Source organism: Myodes glareolus, chromosome 12 (assembly GCF_982192425.1).
Source record: "Myodes glareolus chromosome 12, mMyoGla1.1, whole genome shotgun sequence".
NCBI classification, from domain to species: Eukaryota; Metazoa; Chordata; class Mammalia; order Rodentia; family Cricetidae; genus Myodes; species Myodes glareolus.
In genome coordinates this window covers 30,359,531-30,386,489 of record NC_142037.1, presented here as the reverse complement: position 1 = coordinate 30,386,489, position 26,959 = coordinate 30,359,531, and the positions used below count along the sequence as shown (strand labels likewise).

General features: G+C 41.8%; 1 protein-coding gene across 1 annotated transcript in view; it reads right to left on the bottom strand.

Annotated features, from left to right (window-relative positions):
• Positions 1-26,959, bottom strand: part of Kif13b (kinesin family member 13B) — a 157,674-nt gene that overhangs the window by 80,047 nt on the left and 50,668 nt on the right. The window contains exons 3-10 of the mRNA XM_085698645.2: positions 23,654-23,666; positions 19,941-20,001; positions 18,300-18,392; positions 15,956-16,136; positions 9,917-10,004; positions 6,715-6,849; positions 4,989-5,101; positions 3,828-3,939 (exon numbers count right to left, since the gene is read on the bottom strand). Of these exons, the coding sequence (XP_085554771.2) occupies positions 3,828-3,939; positions 4,989-5,101; positions 6,715-6,849; positions 9,917-10,004; positions 15,956-16,136; positions 18,300-18,392; positions 19,941-20,001; positions 23,654-23,666 (796 nt within the window). The remainder of the gene's footprint in view (positions 1-3,827; positions 3,940-4,988; positions 5,102-6,714; positions 6,850-9,916; positions 10,005-15,955; positions 16,137-18,299; positions 18,393-19,940; positions 20,002-23,653; positions 23,667-26,959) is intronic.

Sequence of the window (26,959 nt, the reverse complement as noted above, 5' to 3'; positions counted from 1 at the left end):
AGTAAGTTCCAAGACAGCCAGGGCTACACAAAGAAACCCTATCTTGAAAAAACAAACAAAGCCCTAAAGTAAGAAAAGTTAGTACAACCATCTGCACCAACTAGAATCTACCTCACTGGAGCGCACAAGAGAAAGCTAGGAGGAAAGGTCAGCTAGAGTTGGCCTTTGTAAGCCCTTCATTGAAGAACTTGACCTTGATTCTAGGGGACTGGAATACTGAAGAGACTTAAAGTTCTGGTGAATTTAGAAATTGTGGAGAGTGGATTGGACAAAAAAGTCCAAGGGAAATGGCTGTCAGCTAAGTGAGAGATCTACATGACATCCACTAGGAACTGACATTAAGAATAAAAGTGGGGGTTAGCTCTCACAGAGTGTGACCTGGGTGCACGTTACCTTAAAGACAAAGGGGTTAAGAGACCCACACACAGACGGAGATAAACATCAAGTGTGTAGCACAAATATTGTGTAAATGGCATTCACTCACAAACTAAACATGCGAATCCTGTCCAAGATAAGCAGTTTGATGCTGGGGAGATAGCTCAGTCAGTAAAAGCTTTAACACCCAAACGTAAGAACTTGAGTGTGACCCCAGCACCTACATAAAAAGCCTGGTGTGGTGGCACATGGCTGTAATCGCAGCCAGTGGGGAGTAAGAGACAGGCACATCTCTGAAGCACACTGGCCATTCCCCAGATCCTAGTGAGAGACCCTGGCTCAAAGGTCAAGGAGCATCACTCCTGAGAATGACACCCAAGGCTGACCTCTGGCACACCTCTACACACATCCATTTCTTTAAAAATTGAGCCATTTCAAAAGAGTGGCACACAGTGACACACTGCAGATTCCACTTAGAGATTTTTTTCCTTTAATTTGCATTTTTATTGTTTATTTTTCTATTTTTATTACATTATTTTCTTTGTGGGTAAGATTGCAAGAATGAAGGACAGATACAGAAGGATAGGGAGATGAGTGGGATTGCGGTGCATGATATGAAATTCACAAAGAATCAATAAAAAGTTTAAAAAAAAAAAAAGGTGGGGCTGGTGAGGTGACTCAGAGTTCAAGAGCCTGGCTACTCTCCCAGAGGTTCTGAGTTCTATTCCCAGCAACCACATGTTGGTCACAACAATATATAGTGAGATCTGGTGCCCTCTTCTGGCCTACAGGCATACATACAGGAGGAACAGTGAATACATAAAAAATAAATCTTTAAAACAGGCAAAATCACTAATTTAAAAAAAAAAAAGTGAGCCATTTTATGGGCTCAAAGGAAGTCATTCCTGCTGAGGGATATGCAAATCTCACACCAACACTGAAAGGCGGGGCTTAGGGACAGACTATGAGTTAGAGGACAAGGCAACAGCCTAAAGCCCATTCACAGATGAACCAAGAATTCATGCTCTGGGTGGGGGTGGAAGGCAAACTACTACATCTCTGGAGTAAGTTTTTAAATCCCTACTTAGGTTCTTGATGCAAAAGTCAAATATGACATAAAAAAGATATTTCAAGTCTTTTTTGTTTTGTTTTTTGAGACAGGGTTTCTCTGTGTAGCTTTGGAGCTTGTCCTGGCCCTCACTCTTAGACCAGGCTGGCCTTGAACTCACAGAAATCAACCTGCCTCTGCCTTCCATGTGCTGGGATTAAAGGCCTGTACCACCACCGCTCAGTTGATAATTCAAGTCTTTAAAGAAAAAACAAATTAATATCAGAAACCAAACAAACATGTGTTGTTTTTAACCTGAAGTGCCACAAAGAAGTTGCAATTACAGACTAAATTAAATTAAAACAACAGGTAAAATGGCTACTTTGGTTCATTCTTCACATATTATGAACATTACTTTTGATCAAAAACCACAAAAAATCAGTGGGCAGCCTCTCAATGAATCTTTACTAAGGAGCACCACCTCACACAAACCAGTCAGAGCAGACATGGACGCCTGTGCCCCAATTCTCCTTAAACAGGGGCGACAACTACTTTGTAATTAATGGCAGCCAACTGAACCAACAGAGGAGAACGCCTGCTGTCTTAACTGAAGTCACAGGGACCATGTAGATTCTCATTTTAAATCAGGCACATCAAGGGAATGGCCATGCATGACTGGAAACACCTCTGTGGCAGTCTGAGGGAGAAGAACCTTATCAGATTCTCTTTCTAAAAACATGAGCAATGTAGGCTAATCCCTGACACAGTCCCTGGTACTAAAATGTCTATAGTACTCATTCAAAAGCAATTCTTGGGGAGTCAGGAGAGACAAGAGCTTGTTATGTAGCCCAGTTGGCCTAAAACTGGAGGCAATTCTTCTGCCTCAGCCTCCTTCGGGCTAAGATTATAGTTATATCCAGTTTATAAGCGATTTTTTAATTATCAAAATTTTTCTTGCCTCCTGTTTAAAATATCACATTTTATTGCATTTTTGTCAAAGGAAGCCATCTTTTTTATTTTCTAGTACAGCAATGCACCCAATTTTAGTCTTAGACTTCTGCTAAACTTACTGCAGTTATATAAACAGTATTTCAAAGGTGTGCAGAGATGTAGAAAGGATGCTAAGAACCTGAAGGTAGCAGGGCAATGGTGGTGCACACCTTTGATCCAAGCACTTGAGAGGCAGAAGTAGCTAGATTTCTGAGGTCAAGCCAGCCTGGTCTACAGAGAGAGTTCCAGGACGACACAGAGAAAACCCTGCCTCAGGGTGGGGGGTGGGGGGGAAAGAGGAGGAAGAGGAGAAGGCAGCTGAGTAAGTACAGTTGGGAGGAAATAGATCCCTTAGCAAAGGCTGGTCTCTACACAGCGACTCCGTTGGCAGCGGCACCCTTTACTAAACTCCCCGAGGCCCCTGTTTCACTGTAGTTAGAAACAGTAAGTACAGTACATTCTTACCAATGAGAAAATAAGCCATTACTAAACTAAGCCAGGCACCAAAGTTATTTCTGTCTTTCTTTTGGTTGTTATTGTTGCTTTTAATTGTGTGTGTCTCTGTGTGGATTTAAGCAGGCGAGTTCAGCACCTTTGGGAGCCAGAAGAGAGTATCATATCCCCGGAACTGGAGTTACAGGCAGCTGTGAGATGGGCTACACAGGTGCTGGGAACTGAACTCAGGTCGTCTAAAAGAGGAGAACTCGTTCTGAACCGTGTGCCATCTCCCCTGCTTCTCTATTCTCAATGGACCATGGTGAGTATTAGAAAAGCAAAAGCTCTGTTCCACACTGACACCTTAATAAAGCTGTCACCTAGTTTACATGCTCTAACACCCAGCCTGATGTCCCTTCCCCACACCAGCTCCAGGAAGACCCCAGGGGTCTATTGTGAAATCCCCTCCAAACTTGTAAGTTGAGCCTCCATGCTCACCCCTCACTGAGGGCAAGGGTCTCCATTTCCTCCTGTTCCCTCATGGAGGTTTTCCTTCCACATTCCTGTCCCTTGATCATGCTAACAGAGAAATAGCTGTGTGCTCTACTCTATATTCAGCAGACACTTTCCAGAGGGAAAGAAACCAAAAGTTCGGGGGGAAAATGATAGAGAAAATAAAGCTTGAAGCAGGTGTCAGGCAGTGGACACTGAGTGACAACACTGTTCCCTCAGCACTAGGTCTTTCTTGCCCATTCCAGCTCCAGGGGCCACTGTGTATCTAACAACCCTTTTCCAGGCAGGTTCTGGGGGACAAGAATGCCAAACACTAGGAAGAAAATGCCACAAGCTCCTTAAAATTGAAACTGTCCAAACAGTCTAAAAGCTACTAGCCTGAACACAGATGGAGAAGGTACCTAGAAGAGATGAACACAGATAATCACAGAAAGTATGCTAATGAAGGATGAAGAAAATGACTCACCTTGAGAAGCCACGTGAGAACTGAGTCCCGGTAGGGAACAAATTTATTTTTGTTTTTGCCAGCGCCCTGATCAGCTAGGGCCGAGATAACCAGACCCAGGGTTGTGAGAGACCTGCATGGAACAAAAACCACAATTATCTAAACCAAAACATATCAAATGTCACATTAGTCGCAAGAATGGACAGCAAGGTGCCCTTGTGCCTGCATGTGAGGAGCGCTGTGGTCAGCACTTTGTTGTCTGAAGACTGGGCTCCAAAGGCTGCTGCCCATCTGTGCTACCGGTATCAATAAAAATGCTTAGCATTTTTTGTTTCTCATATTTGCAGATAAAATATATGAAGTGTAAAACTTCAGGTAAAGATAATATAAACAATGGACATCTTCAAGAAGAATCCACAAGGTAAAATACTAATTAAGGCAATAGTGCTAACAAACACATCTGCACAAGTCAGTCAGATCCCAGTATTGGAGACGTGTTCCACAGTCCCCATTTGTTGCCTTGACTCATGGCTGTGGGAACCCTGAGGGGAGGGAAGACTTGATTCCACGAAGAGGTAATGATTCGGCCTGAGGGAGAACCATATGCGTGATATAGTTGGCAGGTGAAGCATTACTTAGTAAAGTCTTGCTTCTGACACTTTGACAAACACAACAGCAGACCTAAAGGGACAGTCCAATGTGGCTGGCACATTCACTAGAGATGGATGGTCACTGGCTTTCTCTCCATTGCAGGCCAGTGGTTCTCAAGTAGAGAATGACTATGCTCCTCAGGTAACAGTAAGTCAGAAAGAAGAGACTGAGTGGTCAGAACTGGGGGTCAGTGGATACTAAAATCTCTTAGTGAGTGGACACCAGAGAGTCCCACATCCCACAATGCACAGCATCCTTCACCGCCAAGGACAAGGAGTCATCTAGTGTCAATAGGGGTATTGTTGAGAAGCCCTGACTTGACTGAGGGCTGTGCTCCTCAGTCCCATCAACAACTCCACAGATGAGAAAATGAGCCTGGCTCATGGGAAACACTAGGAAAAAAATCCAAACTGCTTATTCACCATTGCCTCAATCGTTCCAGAATCATCTTACTCCAATACCCACAGATGTTCCCCTATTTTTCGATCAACTCTATAAAGCAATTCAAGAATGTGATTCTGGGAAGCTTACTTGTTGATGTTGCTGCCCTCCTTCAGCCTGTCGCCCGCAGCTCCAGTTTTTGTGGCTCGTTCGCTGCCAGCTAAATCCACTAAGCTCAGCTTGCCCACTTTCTCTCCAGATGTCTGCAAAGAAAATCGACACATGCTGGCAAACAGCTAATGAATGCCAAAAACAGGCTGGCTCCTTCGAACAGCTTATTGTCTTATTCGTGCTGCTGCTGTGCTCTGCAGAAAAACACCACCTAGCACAAAACCAGCACAAAACTGGCAGAATTTGCTAACCCGGTTGTTAGCAAACAAGGGACTTGATGGCCTCAGGGAAAATGTTACAAAATGGGACACTTTGGAGAGATTGGTAAAATTTTCAGAGATGTATACAAAAAAAATGCTCTTAAGATCAAAAGATTAATGATTTGAAACTGTACTTAAAATTTCACAAATATTAGCCAGTAATCTAGAGACAAAATAGTTACATTTTTGATTAACAGTTTTAAAAAAATCTGACTTTTGTATAACAGAATTGTTCAAGAAGTCAAAAACATTTTCTAAACACTTTCTCCTTGAAGCTGACTGGCTCTAGTTTTCTACCATCAGCTGTGGTCTTAAGACAGTGGTGTTTCACTTCAGCAGATCACAAACTTGTGACAAGTTTTCTATTTTACCTCATCATCAAAACAGAAACATGAGGAAGCAACATCAGAATCTGCAGATTCGAGCATTTTGAAAAGTTCCCTTTAAAATTTATATTATCATCTGGCTGGGAATGTAGCTCAGTGGCAGAATGTTTATCTAACATGCAGAAGACTCTGGGTTCTGTTCTCAGCACTGCAAAAAATACATTTATATATTTCCATACAATAAACATAACAAAAGAATATTTTGCTTTCCAAATCAAAAAAACTTTTAAGAAAGTCTTCAATATGGTATTTGCTTTATTTTGTTTTACACTAAAAAAGGAAATCAAAAACAAGTAACTTTTTGTTTCTAACACTGATCTGGATGTGATGGAGGAAAAAGTGATTTTTCAGCAAGGAAAAACATTGCCAATGTGGAGCACCCAGCCAGGAGATGATTTTGGCTTCCAGTATTCAAAACTGAGGTCCTGAGGGATGGACATTATCAGTCAGTCTTCACATGAAGGGAAAGAACAAGCGAGTGAGTCGGCAAAACTGTTCCCAACGTGCACAAGCCCTGAATCTTCACAGGGTCCCAAACAATGCTCCAAGGGGGCTCTACACAGTCTAATGATTTTATGCCACGCTTCCCCCACACAGGCTGCAGCAGATATCCCACAGCAGGGTGTAAATGCACAGCTGCTGTGGAAAGGCCAGGTCACTGCCCTCTCTCTGGAGTGGGAGGGTCCCAGCCTAGTCCAAGATTCCCTTGTAGCCAGGCCTCGGGCTATGACTCAGGAACTTTCCAGCGGACGTTCTCGCTAAAGACTGGCTTTTTTTCTACCATCAGGCAAGTCATGGAATCTGAGGTTTCCCAGGACGTTCTACAACTTACAGAGTGCTAAGAGGCAGCTGCACTGATAGAGGCAGTTTCTCCACTCCTGATTGCAGCTGTAGTGTCCCTGTGGTTTTAGGAGTGACTCCTAGAGTTACTGGGGTGCTCCAACAGCACTGCAGCACCTCACTCAGCTTCTATTCGTCAGGACCTTTGTCCCTAGTCCTGACCAACAGCTACCATCAGAGAGAACAGGATCAGCCATAATCACTTCAGAAGCTACTCACCCCAGACTTCACATCATACAGAGTGTGTGTCAGGGTGATCTTGAAGACTGCGTGGGACCGGCTGCTTTCCTCATTCATGTTGGTTGCAGCAACTGTCCGAGACTTGTTGCCCTCAGACATCAGAGACTCAATATCCTAAGTAGAAACAGGTTACAGGCATGCATTTGGTTATTTGTGAATAATCATGACTCTCGCACACTAGCACAAGCACCCAAGTTCTTAGAGGCTACATTTTGTTTTTCAGCGAGAATACAACAGCTCACACTGTTTCTGAGAAACAGCTAAAGTACATGATTTACTGCAGACACGGGAGCAAATGGCAGCTTTGACACAGAAAAGATAGAACTTAGATTCCCTCAACCCATGGATGGGATCTTACAAAGTAGCCAGGCTGGCCTCAACGTTGTGATCTTCCTGCCTCTACTTCCACAGTACTTGCTGCGGGAGTACCTTCCGCTCCGTCAGCCAATAGCCCCTGAAATACCAGCCCACTGTGGCGTGGTATATTTCTCTTTAAAAAAAAGAGCGGCAAGCCTCGGCTAGGCCTCTTGGTTCCAGCGCTTGGTTCCGGCTCCTGCTCCAGCGACTAGGCTCCTTTCCTGATGGTTTATGTATATGTAAGTTTACCACCCAAAATAAATGCCCCTTTAAAACATAACTGGTGTGGGATTGATTCGCCATTAAGTACTGAACCACAGGTGTGCCATGTTGGGGACCCTGAATTTCTTGTGCCGGAGTAAACAGCCTGTTTTTCGTATGCTTGCAGCTGCTCTGAGCATGAGCCTGATGGCTGGGGAGTGGTTTCTGGGCGTGGCCAGAGCACTAGATAAGCTGCCTCTGAGCACAATAAAGGGGGCATTCTTGGGGAATTAAAGGATGACCCATGTATCTGTCTCTGTCTGCTTGTATGTTTCAATCTCCATCCCCTTGCCCGGCTCATGAACCGTCCCTGTATGCTACAGGCTTAGTACCATAGTACACATAGTATAGGCGCTACAGTTCTATAGTACATGTAGTAGCACGGTCGCTACAGTGTCATACACAACATTAGAAACAATACTTTGACTGACATGAGATGCTGATATTCACCTACTCTAGAAATAAAAAACAAAACTAAGTACATTCAATTGTAAAAAGCAATACAAGTTTATGCTATTAAAACAAATTATCTAAAAAGCAAAAAAATACAAAAGATTTACCCCAGCTGGGTGGTGGCGGTGCACGCCTTTAATCCCAGGACTGGGGAGGCAGAGGCAGGTGGATCTCTGTGAGTTCGAGGCCAGCCTGGTCTGTAAGAGCTAGTTCTAGGACAGGCACCAAAGCTACAAAGAAACCCTGTCTCAAGAAAGCAAAAATAAATGAATGAATGAATGAATGAATGAATAGGATTTACCCCTTTACCCAAACACATTAAGTATAAAAGTATATATTGGATAATACTGCTATAAAAATTAGCATAAAGCTTGGAATACTAGAAAAATTACTATGGATTTGGGGGTGGGGGACAGGTCTGGGAACTGAACCCAGGACCTCATATATTTTGTATGGTTGCTACACAAATGTTCTACCATTGAGCTAGCTCTAGCTCTATTTTTACTTTTTTGAGACAGGGCCTAAGTAAGTCACTCAAGCCTTGAACTGTCCATCTTACCACCTCAGCCTCCAAAAGATCTGGGGTTGGAGAACTGGGCCACCAGGTCTGGTTAAGTTTTTCCAAATGTTATATGCTCTGGGGCCAGACCTAGTGGCACATACATTTAATCTCAGCACTAGGGAAGCAAAGCAAGTGGATCTCTGGAAGTCTACACAGAAGTTCCAGCGCATCCAGGGTGACACAGTGAGACCCTGTCTTTTCCTCATTCCCCAAACTTACAAGCTCTGAAACAGTGACTGGAGCAATCCGACCTTAGCTTCATTAATTACAACACAAATTATCATCTTCTGGGCTGGGAATGGAGCCCAGGAGCTATGGGCTTGCTTAGTGTGACAAGGTCCTGGGTTGAACACCGGCATCACAAGCAATAATGAATAAATACACAAACATAGCAAAGTCATCTACAAAGATCTGTGAAATGAGGACTGAGAGAGATGGAGTATGCAACAATGCCACCCAGCTGCCTCCACCACCTGGTGCTCTTTCCGGTGAAGGAGCCCTCTCTTCTGCTGGGTTGGCTGTGGCAGAACCAAGAGGCAGCATTTCCCAGATGTCTTCGTAACCCAGCCTGGCCACATGATTAACTAAAGTGTGACACAGACCATCTGGGTGATTCTCCGTAATGGAATCATAGCTGTGCTGTAAGAGGCATTAGGAGAGGCTGGGCGTTACATCTCCCTGTGGAGAAGGGAAGGACTGAGGTCCCTACCAACAGCTTGGAGTCGTGACACCAGCCTCAGACTACCTATTTCAGACATTTTTCCTCCCACAGGAAAGGATAGTTTAAATCACTGCTTATTCTTTGATTAATTCACTCACATGTATATTGAAAACATCTACCATATGCCAGGTACTTCCTAGACACTAAGGATACATAACAACAAAACATGTAACAATCTATGCAGAAACATTACTAAAATCCTGGTATGTTTTTATGATGTATATACTTGAACATAATCTTAAAACTGTGAAATAACTATGAAAAATTTCATAAGTCATATAATTATACTTTTGTTTATAAATTAAAAAAATGATACTTAGTAAAAAATTTCAACACAACAAGTACTCTCAAAGTAAAATCATTAGCTGCAAAAATAGCAACACAAGCAAAACATTTTTCAGAACTTTCCCAAGCCCATCCTAGATCCATTAGCTGTGATAACCCAGAGGCCCCAATGGAATTAGGCGACATTTACTGACTAATTTCTATCTTGCTTTGAAGTTTTTTGTAGAAAGTGAGTTACTAAATGATGATATTGTAAATTTAATTTTAAAAATATAACACAGGGCTGGAGAGATGGCTCCAGAAAACGTGAATTCGATTCCCAGCAGCACATAACAGTTCATAAAACTTTGTAACTCTAGTTCCAGGAGATCTAATGCCCTCTTCTGGTCTCAGAGGCACCAGGCACACACATGGTACACAGGCATACATGCAGGCAAACACTCATATATATAATAAAAATAATAAAAGTTTTAGAAAACAAAGACATGTAATGAGCGAAAATTACAGTAAATTGAAGCAGCTTATATAAAGAATGCTGTTACCTTGTAGCTTGTGACAGCCAGTTTAGAAAGTCCATCCACGTAGGGTCCCAACACACTGTGCTCTCTCACTTTCAAAGTTTGACGGCTTCTGTTCAGGACAGAGATGTGATCCATTAGTGATCACCTTTTTTAGAAGAACTCGACTGTGCTTCACAGAAATGTAACTTCTTTCAAGACGGAACCCCCAAAAGAGCAGAGGAGCTGACTAGAATCCTCGAGGATTTAAACCTAACTTTAAAACCCTTGCTGGGAAGAAAAGCTTGAAAATATGGTAAAATACCACATCGCTCAAAAGGGTAAGCGTGGGAAGTCCAGTTACTACCACAAAGAATGCAGAGTCAAATAAATACCAACAATCTCCTTGTCTATCCCAGAATCGGCCCCAAGACAGAAAAACCACAGGCACAGCTCAGGCGTGAACAGACAAAGAAACAAAGACAACAAACGGCTCTCGTAGCAATTTAAAGACACAATACTGAGCTTATCTAAGGCTTGCCTGGTTGTTCTAACAAGAGGGTCTGCACGCTTTATCACACTGGCACACTAAAGAAAAGGGGGGAAGTATGATTGTTTCAATAAATGCACAAGAGATTCAATAAAACAAGAAGCAAATGTTCATTAGTTCCTAAAACAAGTCTCCCAGCAAGCATGCAGCTGTGGCGCTCTCAATGCTTTCAGCAAAATACGAGGAACACCTGTCCAGATGTTGGCTAAAGGGCACCAAGTTTCAGTCAGGATGGGAAAAGTCTGAGACCCACAAACTGCATGGTGACTACAGTCAGTCCTTGTGTAATAATCAAAATTTAAAATTGCTGGGAATGAGTTTCACACCACAGCAAAAATAAAAATGACAATTGAGGTAACAAATAAATTAGTTAGATTGAGGAAGCTGTTCCACAGTGTCTACATATCCCAAAATAGCCCACTGTAATCTATAGAGAAAAGTATTATTTGTCAATTAAAATTATTTTAAAGAGTATTTACTAATAGTGAAAGCCTATTTTTGTTTTATCTGTATGATGTGTTCATTTGGGCACCAAAAGATACTATTTTTTCAAAATAGATGAGTTAGAATATTTAAAATTCTATGGTAATTTTTGGTGCCTAAGGTTCATGCTCCTCAGCTGATGCACATGCTCCTTTATAATCTTTCCTGTCAATTGTCTTGTCTGCCCATCCCTACCAGGGATCAAACTTTATTTGCATAATAGACTTTGGGCTCTAGAAGAGTAAAAATGCCTTGTATTAATAATAGTTTTGGGAGTCTATAGTTCCTATACAATCCCTGGCATCTAAGAGTCACTCAAAGAATTAACACACTTGGTTAACAAAGTAGAAACAGAACTACAGTGCCAATGAGGACTTGTGAGGTACTAGCTGCAAGGCTTGGTAGAGTACAGTACAGGTAATGGGGTGGCCTGGAGACAGAGTACAGGTAACGGGGGACCTGGTACCATCTCTACATCATCCACCATATGGGAAGTGAGCAGAGGTACTGAGGGAGTGGGGGAACCAAGAATAACTCGGCCATCTAAAAGCTTTACTGTCTTTCAGCTTAGTATTTCCTAATGATTCAGAATCTTAAAGCATCCTATGTTCAACTTAAAATGTTTTATGAATGCAGATGATGCCACGTGGTTTAACAAGGTGTTGAGTTCAGCTGAAGTGGACAGAGTCTGAGATTTGGGTTACTGCTCACCTTTTACAACAGCACATAGTTTGCGATCAACTTTTAGTCCTTCAGTTTTAATTTTTGTTTATATGTATATGTATGTGGGTGGGTATATATGCATGTTCAACTGTGTGCAGGTATATGTGTGAACAGGTGTGTACCTGTGGAGGCAAGAGGTCAACCTCAGGTATCATTCTTCAGATACTCTCCACCTTATTTTTTGAGGCAAGGTCTCTCACTACGACCTGTGATTCCATGAGTAGCTATGCCAGCAGCCTGTAAGACTTAGGGATATGTCTGTTTCAGCCTCCTTGGTACTGGATTACAAGCACACACCATCACACATGCTCCCTGCTCCCCTTTTCTGAAAGACAATGTATATATACTACATTATGCCTCCAGCAAAACAACAAGATTACATTGTTATACATGATAGTCACTGAATTAATAAAATCAGTACTTCAATTTATTTTTATTGATATTTATTGAGCACTACATTTTTTTCTCTGCTCCCCTTCCTGCCTTTCCCCTCCTCTCTTCAACCCTCTCCCAAGGTCTCCATGCTCCAAATTTACTCAGGAGACCTTGTCTTTTTCTACTTTCTACTTCCCATGTAGATTAGATCTATGTGAGTCTCTCTTAGTGTCCTCATTGTTGTCTAAATTCAACAATGGGGTTGTGGTTTGTAAGCTGGCATTCTTTCCTTTATGTTTAAAAACCACCTATAAGTGAGTACATGTGATAACTGTCTTTCTGTGTCTGGGTTACCTCACTCAAAATAATGCTTTCTAGTTCCATCCATTTTCCTGCAAAATTCAAGATGTTGTTATTTTTTTCTGCTGTGTAATACTCCATTGTGTAAATGTATCACATTTTCCTTATCCATTCTTCAGTCGAGGGGCATTTAGGTTGTTTCCAGGTTCTGGCTAAGACAAGGAAAGCTGATATGAACTTAGTTGAGCACATATCCTTGTGGCACAATTGAGCATCCTTTTGATATATACCTAAAAGAGGTATTACTGGGTCTTGAGAAAGGCTGTTTCATAATTTTCTGAGAAACTGCCACACTGACATCCAAAGGGGTTGTACCAGCTTGCATTCCCACCAGCAATGCAGAAGTGTTCCCTTTTCCCCAGAACCTCTCCAGCATAAGTTGTCATCAGTGTTTTTGATCTTGGTCATTTTTTCAGGTGTAAGATGGAATCTCAGAGTTGTTTTGATTTGCATTTCTCTGATGACTAAGGATGTTGAACATTTCCTTAAGTGTCTTTCAGCCATTTTAGATTCCTCTGTGGAGAGTTCTCTGTTTAGGTCTGTACTCCACTTTTTATTGGATTATGTGTTCTTCTGGTGTTCAATTTCTTGAGTTCTTTGTGTATTTTGGAGATCAGACCTCTGTCTGATGTGGGGTTAGTGAAGATCTTTTCCCATTCTGTAGGCTGTCGTTTTTTCTTGTTGACCATGTCCTTTGCTTTACAGAAGCTTTTCAGTTTCAGGAAGTCCCATTTATTAATTGTTTCTCTCAATGTCTGTGCTGCTGTGGTTATATTTAGGAAGTGGTCTCCTGTGCCAATGCGTTCAAGTGTACTTACCACTTTCTCTTCTATGAGATTCAGTGTGGCTGGCTTTATGTTGAGGTCTTTGATCCATTTGGACTTGAGTTTTGTGCATGGTGATAGATATGGGTCTATTTTCATTCTTCTACATGTTGATATCCAGTTATGCCAGCACCACTTGTTAAATATGCTTTCCTTTTTCCATTTGATATATTTTGCTTCCTTGTCAAAAATCAGTTGTTCAAAGATATATGGATTGATATCCAGGTCTTCTATTCGGTTCCATTGGTCCTCCTATCTGTTCTTAAGCCAATACCAGGCTGTTTTCAGTACTGTAGCTCTGAGTAGAGTTTGAAGTCAGGCATTGTGATGCCTCCAGAAGTTCTTTTATTGTTCAGGATTATTTTGGTTATCCTGGGTATTTTGCTTTTCCATATGAAGTCGAGTACTGTTCTTTCGAGGTCTTTGAAAAATTTTGCTGGGATTTTGATGGGCGTTGCGTTGTGAGTACTTCATTTTATTAAATAATAAAATTTAATAAAATCATTTTTAAAATGAAGTTTTCTCAAATACTCTGGTTGAAATAAAATCTGATTTAAAACTTTTGATCCAATTACTTTGACTTTTCAGAAACAGAAATGCTTGTCGGGTCTGGCGAGATGATTCAGCTGTTAAGAGCGTTTGCTGTTCTTGTTGAGGGCTAGAGTTCCACTCAGAGACAACAGACTGCTCACTACGTTAACTCCAACTCCAGGGCATCCCATACCCTCTTCTGACCTCCACATATGCGCGCGCGCGCGCACACACACACACACACACACACAAAATTTTTTTACATTAAAAAGGAAACAATTTTTTTTTTTAATCTTCAAGGAACTTTCGTAGAAAAACACCATAGCCCGCACAGGTTGAGCCCTTACTGTATGCCAAAAGTCCAGAGACCTCAGTTGTACCACACTCTCAATCTTCACAGCAGCCTCTGGGATGCTGTAAATAGCATCATTCATTCCCTGTGCAGTTTGCCGAGGAAGTGTAAGGAACTTGCTCAACCAGTAACAAGAGGATCCTGAGCTGTGAGACTCCAATGCCCATGTGCTAAGCACTACGCTACATGCAAAACAAACTAGGAATCACTAAAGAAAGACTAAACACATCTGACTGGCAGACTTCAAGCCAGCCTGCTGGGGATACAGAACACAGGCATAAACAGCTATGGAGCCTACCAGCTGACTGCTCCTGGGAAGAGTAGGTCTGAGCTATCTCAAAGAAACTGACCATCTCACAGAGGTCAAAATACAAGGAAAGCAGGAAGGCTGAATTAAAAAGTACACAGGGATCAAAATGTAACTACCTAAGCCATGACCACTTATCTCTGACCTCTGGCTTCTACATACCTTACCCTCCAGCTGCACTGAATGATGACCATCCTGTAAATGAGTGATATCCATACACTTCCACAAGGCTGTGTCTATACATAAGTGGTTCTCATCTCACTTCTGAGTGAACAAACAGCATATAAACCATCAAGCACCTCTATGGAATTCTTTCTTGGCTCTGGGAAAGGCCCCCTTCACTTTTTGCACTCTGCTTTGGGTTAGTGTCCTTCACAAGTGAGACGCAGACCGCATGCCCCTCTAACTTGTCTGCAAAACTGATTCTCTCCATACTATGCCTCTTCCTTTGAACTGCATAGTGCCTGGCATATAAGAATGACTTGAGGGGTTGGAGAGATGGCCCAGAGATTAAGAGCACTAACTGTTCTCTCAGAGGTCCTGAGTTCAATTCCCAGCAACCACATGGTGGCTCACAATCATCTGTAATGAGATCTGGTGCCCTCTTCTGGTGTGCAGGGATATATGCAGACAGAACGCTGTATACATAATAAACAAAACTTTTTAAAAAAAAAAAAAAGGATGACTTGACACACAATGGATAGGTAAAGTGTGGACAAACTATCAAGTGTCAACTCAAGCTCCAGCTGAAGATCATTATCAGTCAAAGAAAGGTGGCTGTCAGGTACTGAGATCCATTTGCTCTTGATTAAGCCTCACTGGGATTCTCTGTCTCTAACGTCATCTTTCCTGATCCACCCTCCTCACTCAAACATAACTCACTATCTGCTCCTGGGCTTTAAGCCTCGCCCACATGGCTCTCTGACCTAGTTCGGTTTCACATGAGCCAGCAACAGCCACAGTCATTGCTTCCCACTCTCCATCTCCCCCACCCGCCTGAGGTACATAGGTTCCTCAGCTACCTCTCCCCCTCCTCATTTAGTTCCATGTGGCCGCAGGGTGAACAAAGCAATTCTAAGGGCCTCCTTATGCTCTAATGCAGTTCTCTTTCAAAGTCAATCCCATGAAATCAGGGGCATTTCCTACGGGGCGTCAGGGGAGCTTTTAGATTAACTACCCTGAGACCAGGTTCAAGCTCTCAGTTTACTTCCCACCTCAATTCATACCTGGAACCAACCACAGAAATCCACCCAAAATTTATTGCCTCTAAAGAAAAAAGCTGAATCACTGAAGACTACAGCACATTCGTATAAAATGACTGCCTCTCGCCACCTTTGTTTTGTCTGTGGCTTTGGGTAATGACAGGAGAGGCAGCATGGCACACGTACAGACCTGCATCATCACTCTGCCTGCTCTAAAGACCCCGAAACTGGCTGTGGGAAGCTGATCCGTGTAAACATAAATCACAAACAGCATGGCGAGATCACTCTCCACTATAGCTCAATTACAGACTTCTCTAAAGGCAGTCTATTGTGTCTGTTTCAAAAAGCCCCAGCACTCCAGCCTCCAAGTCTTTTACCCTTTGGGGTCAAGAAGGTCTCGAACTTTCTCATTATAAATCTCCATGTAGGATACTTCGACTTTAAAGCTCTGCTCTTCGCTCTCCTCTTTCTGGGTCCGCTCGAAGAGTCCACTGCAGAGTCTAGGGATTAGTCCAGGCTGGTCGGCTGTGCCCATCATGGTGTAAGACTTTCCAGACCCTGGAAAGGAAAAGGAGCCATCACCACCTCTTAGAGAAGTCTAACGGCAGTTAATCCTATTTCTACTACCTATAACACATTTTTAGAATTTAGAAAAATGCACAAAATATAATAATATACACGTAAGAAATGCATCCAAGAATAATGAGAATGGAACATACAGAAGTGTCTATTACTTGCGTAAAACAAAACTAAACATGGTCAAGAAAGAAAAAAAAAACTTATCCAGCATAATGGCCCATACTTCTAATGTAGCACTCAAGAGGTAGAGGACAAGATCGGGAGTTCAAAATCATCCTCCACTACTTGACACCTTGTTTTTGTTTTTTCAAAAAAAAAAAAAAGACAGCCCCTCCTTGAATACTCTTCATATTTAAAAAAAAAATACCACCAGGCGGGCGCACACCTTTAATCCTAGTACTCGGGAGGCAGAGGCAGTTGAATCTCTGTGAGTTCTAGGCCACCCTGGTCTACAAGAGCTAGTTCCAGGACAGGCTCCAAAGCTACAGAGAAACCCTCTCTTGAAAAAAAAAAAAATTAAAAAACATAGCAAGATTTTTCAAGTTTTCTGAGTAAGTTAGAATCATCATAGATATTCCTAACTACTAAAATCAAAGCACAAAAGGCAAAGGCATCCATGGGCTGTGGGGCAAATCAGCTTACTGCCCTCTTGTAACTGAACAAACAATAATCTTCCTCTATTTTTTACAAGCATTTTCTCCACTGTAACAGAAATGCATATTCTTTCAAGAAGACTCAGAAACCTGTGTGATGGTACACATCTTTAACACACCAGCACTCCAGAGGCTAAGGCAGGAGGATGGCAAGGTCAAAGCCAAACTAGGTTACAGAAGGAGATCCTATCAAAAGACAGAAATAAAGGAAGGACAGACGGACAGATAGACCAGAAAACACAAATGAAAAAAAAGGAAAGATTAAATCGCCTCAGTCCTACCACCAGGAACCAACACATGACACTTTGATATAATCCGCCCTTTGGGTACCAATGGCTTTGCAGTAAGTATGTGCTTTCGACCTTACAAGTCCTGCTGTGTCACCTGTCACAATACCTAAAACTAGGGTTCTACATTCCAGGCCTTCCTAAAGTGAGCACAGGATAACATCATGCCAAGCATTTCACAATGAGGAAATGATAAAGCAGAAAGGCCCACTTGGTAAGAGGCATGGGCAAGAGAGCATCTGGCACGCCTGGCTCAGAATTTCTGTTCTTTTGGGCACAACACATGATGTCCGAACCCATCATAAAGACTGTTCTATGAAGAGTCCTGTCCAGTTGGACAGGTCACATGATAAACCATTAAAAAAGCAGCCAGTTTCACTTTAAATTGGTTTTCTTTCTTTAATTATAAAGTATAGAACCCTAAATCCCTTTCCAGTTATGCCCAGTAAACTATTAATAAATGTGTTCTTTTAAAAATCTATTTTCTTGACCAGGCAGTGATGCACACACCTTTAATCCTAGCACTTGAAAGGCAGAGGCAGGTGGATCTCTGTGAGTTCAAGGCCAGCCTGGTCTACAGAACAAGTTCCAGGACAGTCAAGGCTACACTGAGAAACTCTGTCTCAAAGAAACAATAAATAGTATATATTTTTTAATTTTTACTTTATGTGTATGGGTATTTTACCCATATGTCTGTGTACCATTTGCATGCCTAGAGCCTGCAGAGGCCAGAAGAGGGTGTCAAGTCCCCTGGAACTTGAGCTACAGATAGTTCTGAGCCACCATGTAGGTGCTGGGAATCAAATCCAGGTTCCCAGGAAAAGCAGTAAGTGATCTTAATCACTGAGCCATCTCTCCAGCACCAGAAGTGGGTTCTTTTTTTATGGTATTTTCTCTGTCATGATCCTTAAAGAACTACAATATACAGACACAGCCAATAATAAACACAATGGTCACAGCTTTGCAAATTATTAAGATTAAAAAACAATTTGCATGAGAAGAGGGAGGAAAAAAATCAAAAGAGAAAAAGGATTTTAATCCCAATTTTATTGTACTATCTTAAAAAAAATATGCCACTGACTAATTTAATCACCTGTGAGAAAAACTAACACAGGATAAGTAAGCAAGCAGCCCAGTAAACGTGGCTTCATCTTCTTCATGGAAGGATGCTCAAGTGTGGACTATGTGTTAGTTCACATTACCTGTCTGCCCGTAGGCAAAGATACAGGCGTTGTAGCCATCAAATGCATTCTGAAGGATGTTTTCCCCAAGGCACTTGAAAACATCATCTTGACCTAAAGGACAGGAAAATTTTAAGAATATTTTAAGGGCAAAGAACACACAAACAAATAAGAAATCAAACAAACTCAATAAAACGAAACAATCTGCCTGTTTATCCCCAAACAAGATTTTTAAGCTTGAAAGTTTCTGCCCCACATGCGTGAACAAGGCCATCCAAATCAAGCCATGCAATGCAGAGAGCTAAGGAGCTGCTTATTTTACTGTTGACAATTAAGATTCAACAATCTTCTCTGTTTATGGTATGTGTTGCCCCGTGTGTGGAAATTAGAGGACAACCGTTAGCAGGTGGCTCTCTCCTTCCACCATGTGGGTCCTGGAACTGAACGTAGATCATCAGACTTGGTACAATCACCTTTACCATCTGAACCGCCTCACTGGCCCTAAACATCTGAAATTTAAACTTAGGACCTAAATGTGCCTGAATTCAACTACATACCATCATTTTATTCAAAATGTACTAGAGTTCAGAAAAATCATCAACATAAACTCCTTTCATTTTCTCATGAAATTTTCAGGTTACACGACTTACAATTCACAATAGTTAGAACAGGGAGTGAGATCCTGGAAATAGAGGCTGAGGAGATTGTTCATAAGTTAAGAGCACTTGCTGTTCTTGCATAGGACTTGGGTTCAATTCTCAGTATCCACATGGCAGCTCAAAACCATCTATAACTCTAGTTCCAAGGATCCAGTATCCCCTTCTAGCTAGCTTCCATGGGCTTCAGGCACATACATGGCACACACACATGCAAGCAAAACAATCATACACATAAAAAAAATTAGAAGAACCAAATGTTGCTGTGCCTAGCAAAAGTGTTCCATCTGCCTCACATTCTAGACAATTTACCAGCTCAGTTATCACACTTCTGAACTTGGGTGATCCATGGAGACACCACTTATGCCAGGGAGATCAAAGGAAACCTTAAATGTTATTTTTGTTAACCATGATCTTTCTTATATCAGAAGCAATAAAATATTATGTTCAGTGTGTAAAAGATACTGCTTAGAAGCACGTGACCTTGACAGTCAAGGATGCAAAGAACAAAGGGCTGTCACACAATCCTACACTTGTTGAGAACTGGGGATGAGACAGTTCTCTTTGGAGAGTAATAGAACAGGACAAAAGAAAACGGAGAGGGGTTGTGGTATAGAGAGATGACAGACGCTTTGGCAGGCCTGAAGAATTAGTGAGCACCACAGAGGTTTTAAGGACTAGAACTTGGGCTCCCGTGTGGGGCTTCTCCCTACTTACACCAGGTCCCTCTACAGCACATCACAAACATCATAAGGGTCTGCATGCCTGTAATGTGGCTCCTGGTTCCATTAGATGACCTCATGAAATCCTGCAGTCATAGTATTTATCATCTCACATAAAAACATCTCACTGAAGTCTCCCGGTCCCTAGACAGCACAAAATCTTTCATAGCAAATGCTGGAAGCAGCTGCCTGGACAGTGTTTGAAAGTTACACCAAATGGCAGTGGGAGAACACACCAAGATGTTTCCACATTACTAACTGCACAGAACAGTGTGCTCAGTTACCTGCATACTTCTCTCGGACAGATTCATCCATGGACCAGAAACAGTGATCATATGCAAATATCTGTTGCAGAGGGAACATAAAGAAAGTGCATTAAAAACAAACTTTTAACATCACAATTGCCATTATAATAATGCTATGCATTATTATAACTTACTAGTCAGGCCTTATGGCACAAACCTGTAATCCCATCACCTGAGAGACTAAGGCAAGAGAAAAGCCAAGTTTCAGGGTAGCCTGGGCTACATTGTGATCATGTTTCAACTGCCCAATCCCTCAGATAAATACTGACACTTGAGGTCGGAGAGTAGGGGTTAGTGATGCATATAATCCCACAGTGACAACACAGTGATCCCCTTACATGGAAGACATCTCCAATGGTAAAGTCAAAGAGAAGCCTGTGAGATGATATGCACAACAGCAACTATGTGTGTGCAGCTATAAAAAGGAAGTTTGTTTTTACTTCTTGGTTAGTTGGTTTTCTAAAGCAGGATCTTACAACAATCAATTAACACTCTTAGTCATTCTCTCTCTCTCCTCTTTCACTTAAAGTATCTACCCAAGTTTACCAGCACTTACCTAGCACAACTTAAGTCAAAGAAAGCAAACTTCAAGAAGTTTGGGACTCTTGTTTAGAGGACTGAAAACTAATAAGGAGTAGTTCTTATTTACCAAAAACACTGAATAAGTCCCTTTTCCATTTCAGCAATTTTGTAAATTACTACAAATACCTTTTAGTCCAAAACTTCATAAACTCAGTGATAATCACACTATATTTAGTGCATGCTCCATTCGCAGATACAAATTAGTGAGTATTTTATACAAACAAAAACTGTCAAGTATGTCTTGATAACAGCCTTTTATGTAGCTATTATCATCTTACTGGTTTAGAGCCTGCCCACTTTGTCAAACATTGTACAGTGAACATTGCCTTCCAGAGACTATGTTTGCTTCTCTTGCTAATGAAATGCTTTGCTTCTTATAAAACAATATGTTGGCTGGGTGGTGGTGGCATACACCTTTAATCCCATCACTCGGGAGGCAGAGGCAGGCGGATCTCTGTGAGTTCAAGGCCAACCTGGTCTACAAGAGCTAGTTCTAAGACGGGCTCCAAAGCTACAGAGAAACCCTCTCTCGAAAAACAAAGAAACAAACAAACAAACAAAAAACCAATATGTTCACTATGTTGAATAGTTAGGAATGGGCTTGGTTGTAGCTTAGTGGTACAGCACTTGTCTAACATGGACAAAGTCCCAGGTTTGAGCACCAACAATCGAGCAGATTAATTGTACTAATTTGTGGATGTTAAAGCTGGAAGTTATGTATGGCACAGAGCAGGCCTTCCATCTGAGTGGTTTTCATGCTTTTAGGGTTTTCCACTATAAGTAGCAAATACTATTTTTTGAGTTTGAACTTTAATGATTTGTTTGTTTGAGACCAGATTGGTCTCAAGCTTCCAGAGATCTGCACCTGCCTTTGCCTTCCAGCTGCTGGGATGGAAGGTTTGCAGCACCCCATACCTGGCTCCATTCCTTTTTTTTTTTAATTACACTTATTTAAGTGGGCATCCAAAGCAGTGGGTTTCCCTTTGGCATTTATGTCATTTCATGAGTATGCTATTTTAATTTGTCCCCTCCCCCACTGTCTTCCCTTGTTCCCTTTCTAAATAAACATTAGCTCTTTAAATCCAAAATGTTTCCAATAAACAGAGAAGAAATACATAGTCACGCTAACAAATTCCACAGAAAAATATAAAATAAAAATAGAGATTGTGAGATGGTTCAGAGGTTAAAGGTGCTTGCCACTAAGCCTGATGACTCTGAGTTTGATTTCTTAGGGCTCAACTCATGAAAAAAAAAAACAAAAAAAAAAACCTGATTCCCAAAAGTCGTCCTTTGACCACCTAAGTGCTTGACATCGGATGCACATGGCAGGGTAAGCATGCAACAGTGTGCACACAAAATAAATAAATTTTAAAATAAATAAACAAAGGTCTCCCATTTGCCAACTACACCTCTACCCCAGAGGAAGCAATCGTAAGAATGTGGGCTTTTCCCCTTTTAGACTTTTTGTCTGCAAAGCATTTCTCTAAGCAGTGAGAACAGTTCACTAAATAAACATAGCAAGTTTTTATTTCCTCACATCTTTACTGGTCTCCAGCTTCTGTTCCAATAAAAAGCAAAATTAACCCAGCACCTCCTTCATAGATAAAAAGTTCAGACATATAAGGAGATCAGTGTCATATCCAAGCACTGTTTAAAAGGTCATTGGGGATCCCAAAAGGCATGCCTACACATATTTTAACAACAGAAACAGCGTAGAGTTACAGCTCAACCACAGGCTGTAAAACAAAAACAAGTCCAAGAATGTAGGCAAACGGAATTTCCTGGAAGTTCTAAGTAACTTCAGAGAATTGTCCAATTAAAAGCAGGCTCCATGCTGACTTAGAAGACATATAAGAATAAGACCCACCGGGGCTCAGTGGTTAAGAGCATTTGCTGCTCTTGCAGAGGACAGGGTTTCCAGCACCTACATGGTAGCTTATAATTATCTGTAACTTCAGTCTCTGGGGGCCCTATATCCTCTTCTCAATTCCATGAGCACCAGGCATGCACAAGGTACACATATACATGCATGAAGGCAAAACACTCAGACACATAAAATAAAATAAATAAATCTTTTTCAAAAATTAAAGACTCTTGGAAGACAAAAGAAGTCAACACTTCCACACAAAAGTTGGCTCAGTGGGAAAAAGGAGTCTGCCATCAAGCCTGAGTTCAATCCCTGGTGCCCACAAGGTATAAAAAAAGAACCAATGCCTGAAAGTTGTCCTCTGACCTCTACACATGTGTTATGGGTGTGCAAAACACACACACACACAATTAACTTTAAAATGTAATTAAGAAAACTTAAGGGCGGTCTCAGAATTTGACTCCAATGTGAGATGCAAGCACAGATCCTAGAGGAATCTGAAGCCCAACTTGAGGGGTCCCATCATGATGGAGGAGGGCTAACTGTCTATGTGTTGCTTTCATTGGTTAATAAAGAAACTGCCTTGGCTTTTGATAGGACAGCAGCTTAGATAGGTGGAATAAACAGAACAGAATGCTGGGAGGAAGAAGGCAGTGAGGCAGTCGCCATGACTCTCCTCTCCGAGACAGATGCAGGTTAGAATCCTCCTGGTAAGCCACCACCTTGTGGTGCTACACAGATTATTAGAAATGGGTTAGATCAATATGTAAGAGTTAACCAATAAGAGGCTACAGATAATGGGCCAAGCAGTGTTTAAAAGAATACAGTTTCCGTGTAATTATTTCGGGTGTAAGCTAGCTGGGATCCGGGTGGCGGGAAAACAGTCCGCCGCTCCTTCTACACCGTCAGGACTCCACAGGTCTGGCAAAGCACCCCACTGCCTAGGAGCAGTATGAGTTGGATTGGCCCAGAGTGAGCACAGTGTGGAACAATCAGTTTCATGCCAATCTATGGCACACAGGAAATCTGTGTTGGGTTGCTAGGAGACTGGGAAGAGCTGGCCAAAGTCACTGCTCTCCATAGCCCTCTAGTCCTGTCTGGGCCAATAAGCAGCTTTGGAATCATGAGACAGCCAAAGGCTTATACTGCTTTTATAAACTAGCAAGGAAAAGGAGTTTTCTGTTTTGAATACTTCAGGGATATACACAGGAATTTCTATAGGCATCATGTGAAGAACTCTTACCTTCGGCTGGCTCCTGAGTTCCAGAGAATGGTGTCGCCATTGACATGAAAGAAAGGGGACAAGTGTTAGCAAAGAAGCATGTTTAGAAAACTCTTCTTGGACAGTAAAAGAAAATAAATACATGCAAATTTGCAATAAGAAAACAATATAGTAGCCGAGCACACACACCTATAACCTATTCACAGAGAAGCTGGAGGCAGGAGGATCCGGAGTTTAAGGTCAGTCTGAGCTACATAGCAAGTTCAAGAGCAGTCTAGGCTACAGAAGAGTCTGTCTCAAAGGGAACGAGGGTGACAAGGTAGACAGGGAAGGTAAAAGGAAAGGGGATAAAAAAAGAAAAGAGAGAAAAAATATTATTTTTGAAACTAGTAAATGAAAGGTAAATTAATACCAATGATGGGAGGGAATAGATTACAGACAATTACCCTGTCTCTCTCCAACAGGAAGAAGGATCTGAACACTGGAGAAAATTTTAGGGAGACTCTTAAAGTCCTAATGGCTCTGCCTCTACGTTTTTGCTCATCCTGTATATGTCTTACAAATAATTCTTTCAAAAGCTTGACTTCTGAGGCAGGTGCAGTGGCACCTACCTCTCTGTGACCCCAGATACAGTGAGAGTAGGTTAAGTAAGATGACTGTAGGTCTGTGACCAGCTTGGGCTTCATTAATTAATCCTGTCCCAGGTTGGAAAGATGGTTCTGTGTTTAGGAACACTGGCTGCTCTTCCAGAGGACTGGGATTCAATTCCCTGGACCCACATGGCAGCTCCAGTTCCATACAGTGCAATACACTCTTTTGGTCTCCTGGCACCAGGTACAGCATGCGGTGCACAGATATACATACATGCAGGCAAATATCTGTTAACCACCATCCCCTCCAACAGAAACTACCTGTCGTCTGATTTCCCTTTGGGAACTTTCCTGAGCTTTTACACAGCAGTAGCTTATGCTCTTACCTATCCAAACTTTTCTATCCAGCAGGACTTCTGTTCTGGCTCAGGAAAAAAGATTGCATTTAAAGGAACAATTAACTTATTGCCAGTGAGTTCCTATTCACTGGGTTGCTCAGTACACACCCTCTTCACTTGCCTGGGCACTTCAACCTCCCCTCCATCCCTCTGTCTGAAACTGCCAGGAAAAAAAAAAACAAACAAACAAAAAAACTAAGGCCTGAGATCCCATGAAGAACTCTCACAGACCCTTCACCCCAGATCGCAGTGGTCACCCCTGAACCGGGCTGCTTTCATGTGCTCCCTCATCACAGACATAAAAACACAACCATACTTCTTTTTTGACCTGGACCTACTGAAGGCAGGGGTGCCTTCTTCCCTGACAGTCAAGGGCAGAATTCCAAATAACAGCCATGTTCACTTCGGTTCACACAGCAAACTTAAACCAATTTAAGGATGAAAGAAGTGCATTTGTCTGTTTTTTGTTTGTTTTAAGATGAGTCCTCATTATGTCTCCCCAAGCTAGCCTTGAACTTACAGTGTGGAGCCAGTTGATCTTGAATTTGTAGCACTCTTGCCTTAGGCCCAAAATAGTGCTGTCATTAAAGGCAGGAACCTCTCCTGACTTAAGGAAAGTTCTCCTGATTTTGGAGTGAAACAAGAATAGTGATACCCGGTCCTTCTCAGAGAACCGAAACATCCAGCCTAAGTTTGGAAAAATACTACATACAAATGTCCCCGCTTGTTGTCCACATGTTTCTTGTTCCTTTATCTCCTAAGGTTCTCTTCTAAAATAAATCTGATGTTTATTTGTACCAAATGACTTGAGATGAAGACAATAAATATCTAGGAAATGGTGCCAAGTATCTGGTAGATTGGGGTAAAACATTCAACAGAGCTAAGATGTTAAAGAAAATGTGTTTTTCTGGACTAAAAAGATATGGGAAACCTTCCTGACAAAAAGCCCTAGGCCAGTGAGATGGCCCAGAGGGTAAAGGCGCTTGCTGCCAAGCTGATGATTTCCTGAATTTGATCCCTAGAATCTATAGGGTGGAAGAAGAGGACCAACTCCCACACGATGTCCTCTGACTGCCACACATGCGCCATAATACATAGGTACACTCATGAGCACATAATAAATAAATGTAAAAAAAAACATTTTAAAACCTTGGAATCTATAACACAGGTTAATGACAAATGCTACCACTGTTACAGATTTTTATAGGCAAAGCAGACTCTCAGCTGTGGACAGACTGGTTAAAAATGCAGTCATGCATCTGAGGTGTCTACAGGCTAAGAGCACATCACAGATGCACTAATGAATCCAAACTTACAGATGAGAAATTTAAGAATTAGAAAAGTTAAAGGACCAGCTAAAGTAGTCCTAGGTCTTCAAACCCCAAAAAGTCCACTGTCTTCCTCCCATGCTGATCCAAACGACTCAGATTTTAGAACCCATGAGCGACATACTATCCAACACTCTTGTGAACAGTGGCACCTACCAATGAGTTCATTCCCTCCATTCTGTTACCTATAACCTGGCTGGTATTTGATAACTTGACACAAGCTAGAGTTAATTGGGAAGAGGACCCTCAACTGAAAATGCCTCTATCAGGTGGCCTGTAGCCAAGTCTGTGCGGTAATTTTCTTGATTAACAATTGATGTGGAAGGGCCAAGGCCACTGTGGACAGTACTTCCCCTGGGCAGGTGATCCTGAGTTGTATAAGAAAGTAGGCTGAGCAAACCATGAGAAGCCAGTCAGGAAAGTAAGCAGCACTCCTCCATGGCCTGCTTCAGTTCCTGCCTCCAGCTTCCTGCCTTGAGTTTCTGCCCTGGCTTCCCTCAGAGACGGATGACAAATAAAATAAACTCTTTCCTTCCCAAGTTGCTTCTGGTCATGGTTTTCAACAAAGAAAAAGAAACCTAAGACATACCGTAGGGCTCCCAGGTGGGACTTATGCCAGTATTTTACTATTTAATAAGTATATGAAAATTCTTGCCTTTTCTAAGAACAAAAACACACATCTAGCATATTTCAAGCCTAAATAAAACAAAATTTTAAAAACTTTTAAAATCAGCTCTTCCTAAGAGGCTACCAATAAATATCAAACTGAATATATGACTCACTGCAGAAGAACCGACGAACTCACCTGGCCCAATAAAAACAGAAACAAACCAGCAAATCAATTACAGGGGTACATTTCCAGCTACGGAGTCTGGGAGCCACAACAAAGATCGGGTAACCTGCTAGTCATAGGACACCTCAATACATAATTACAGCTCCTTACAAAAAGAAGTAGATTAATTAATGAGACCTTGTCAACAGGCTGAAATCCCATACAGCCATGGCTCACCG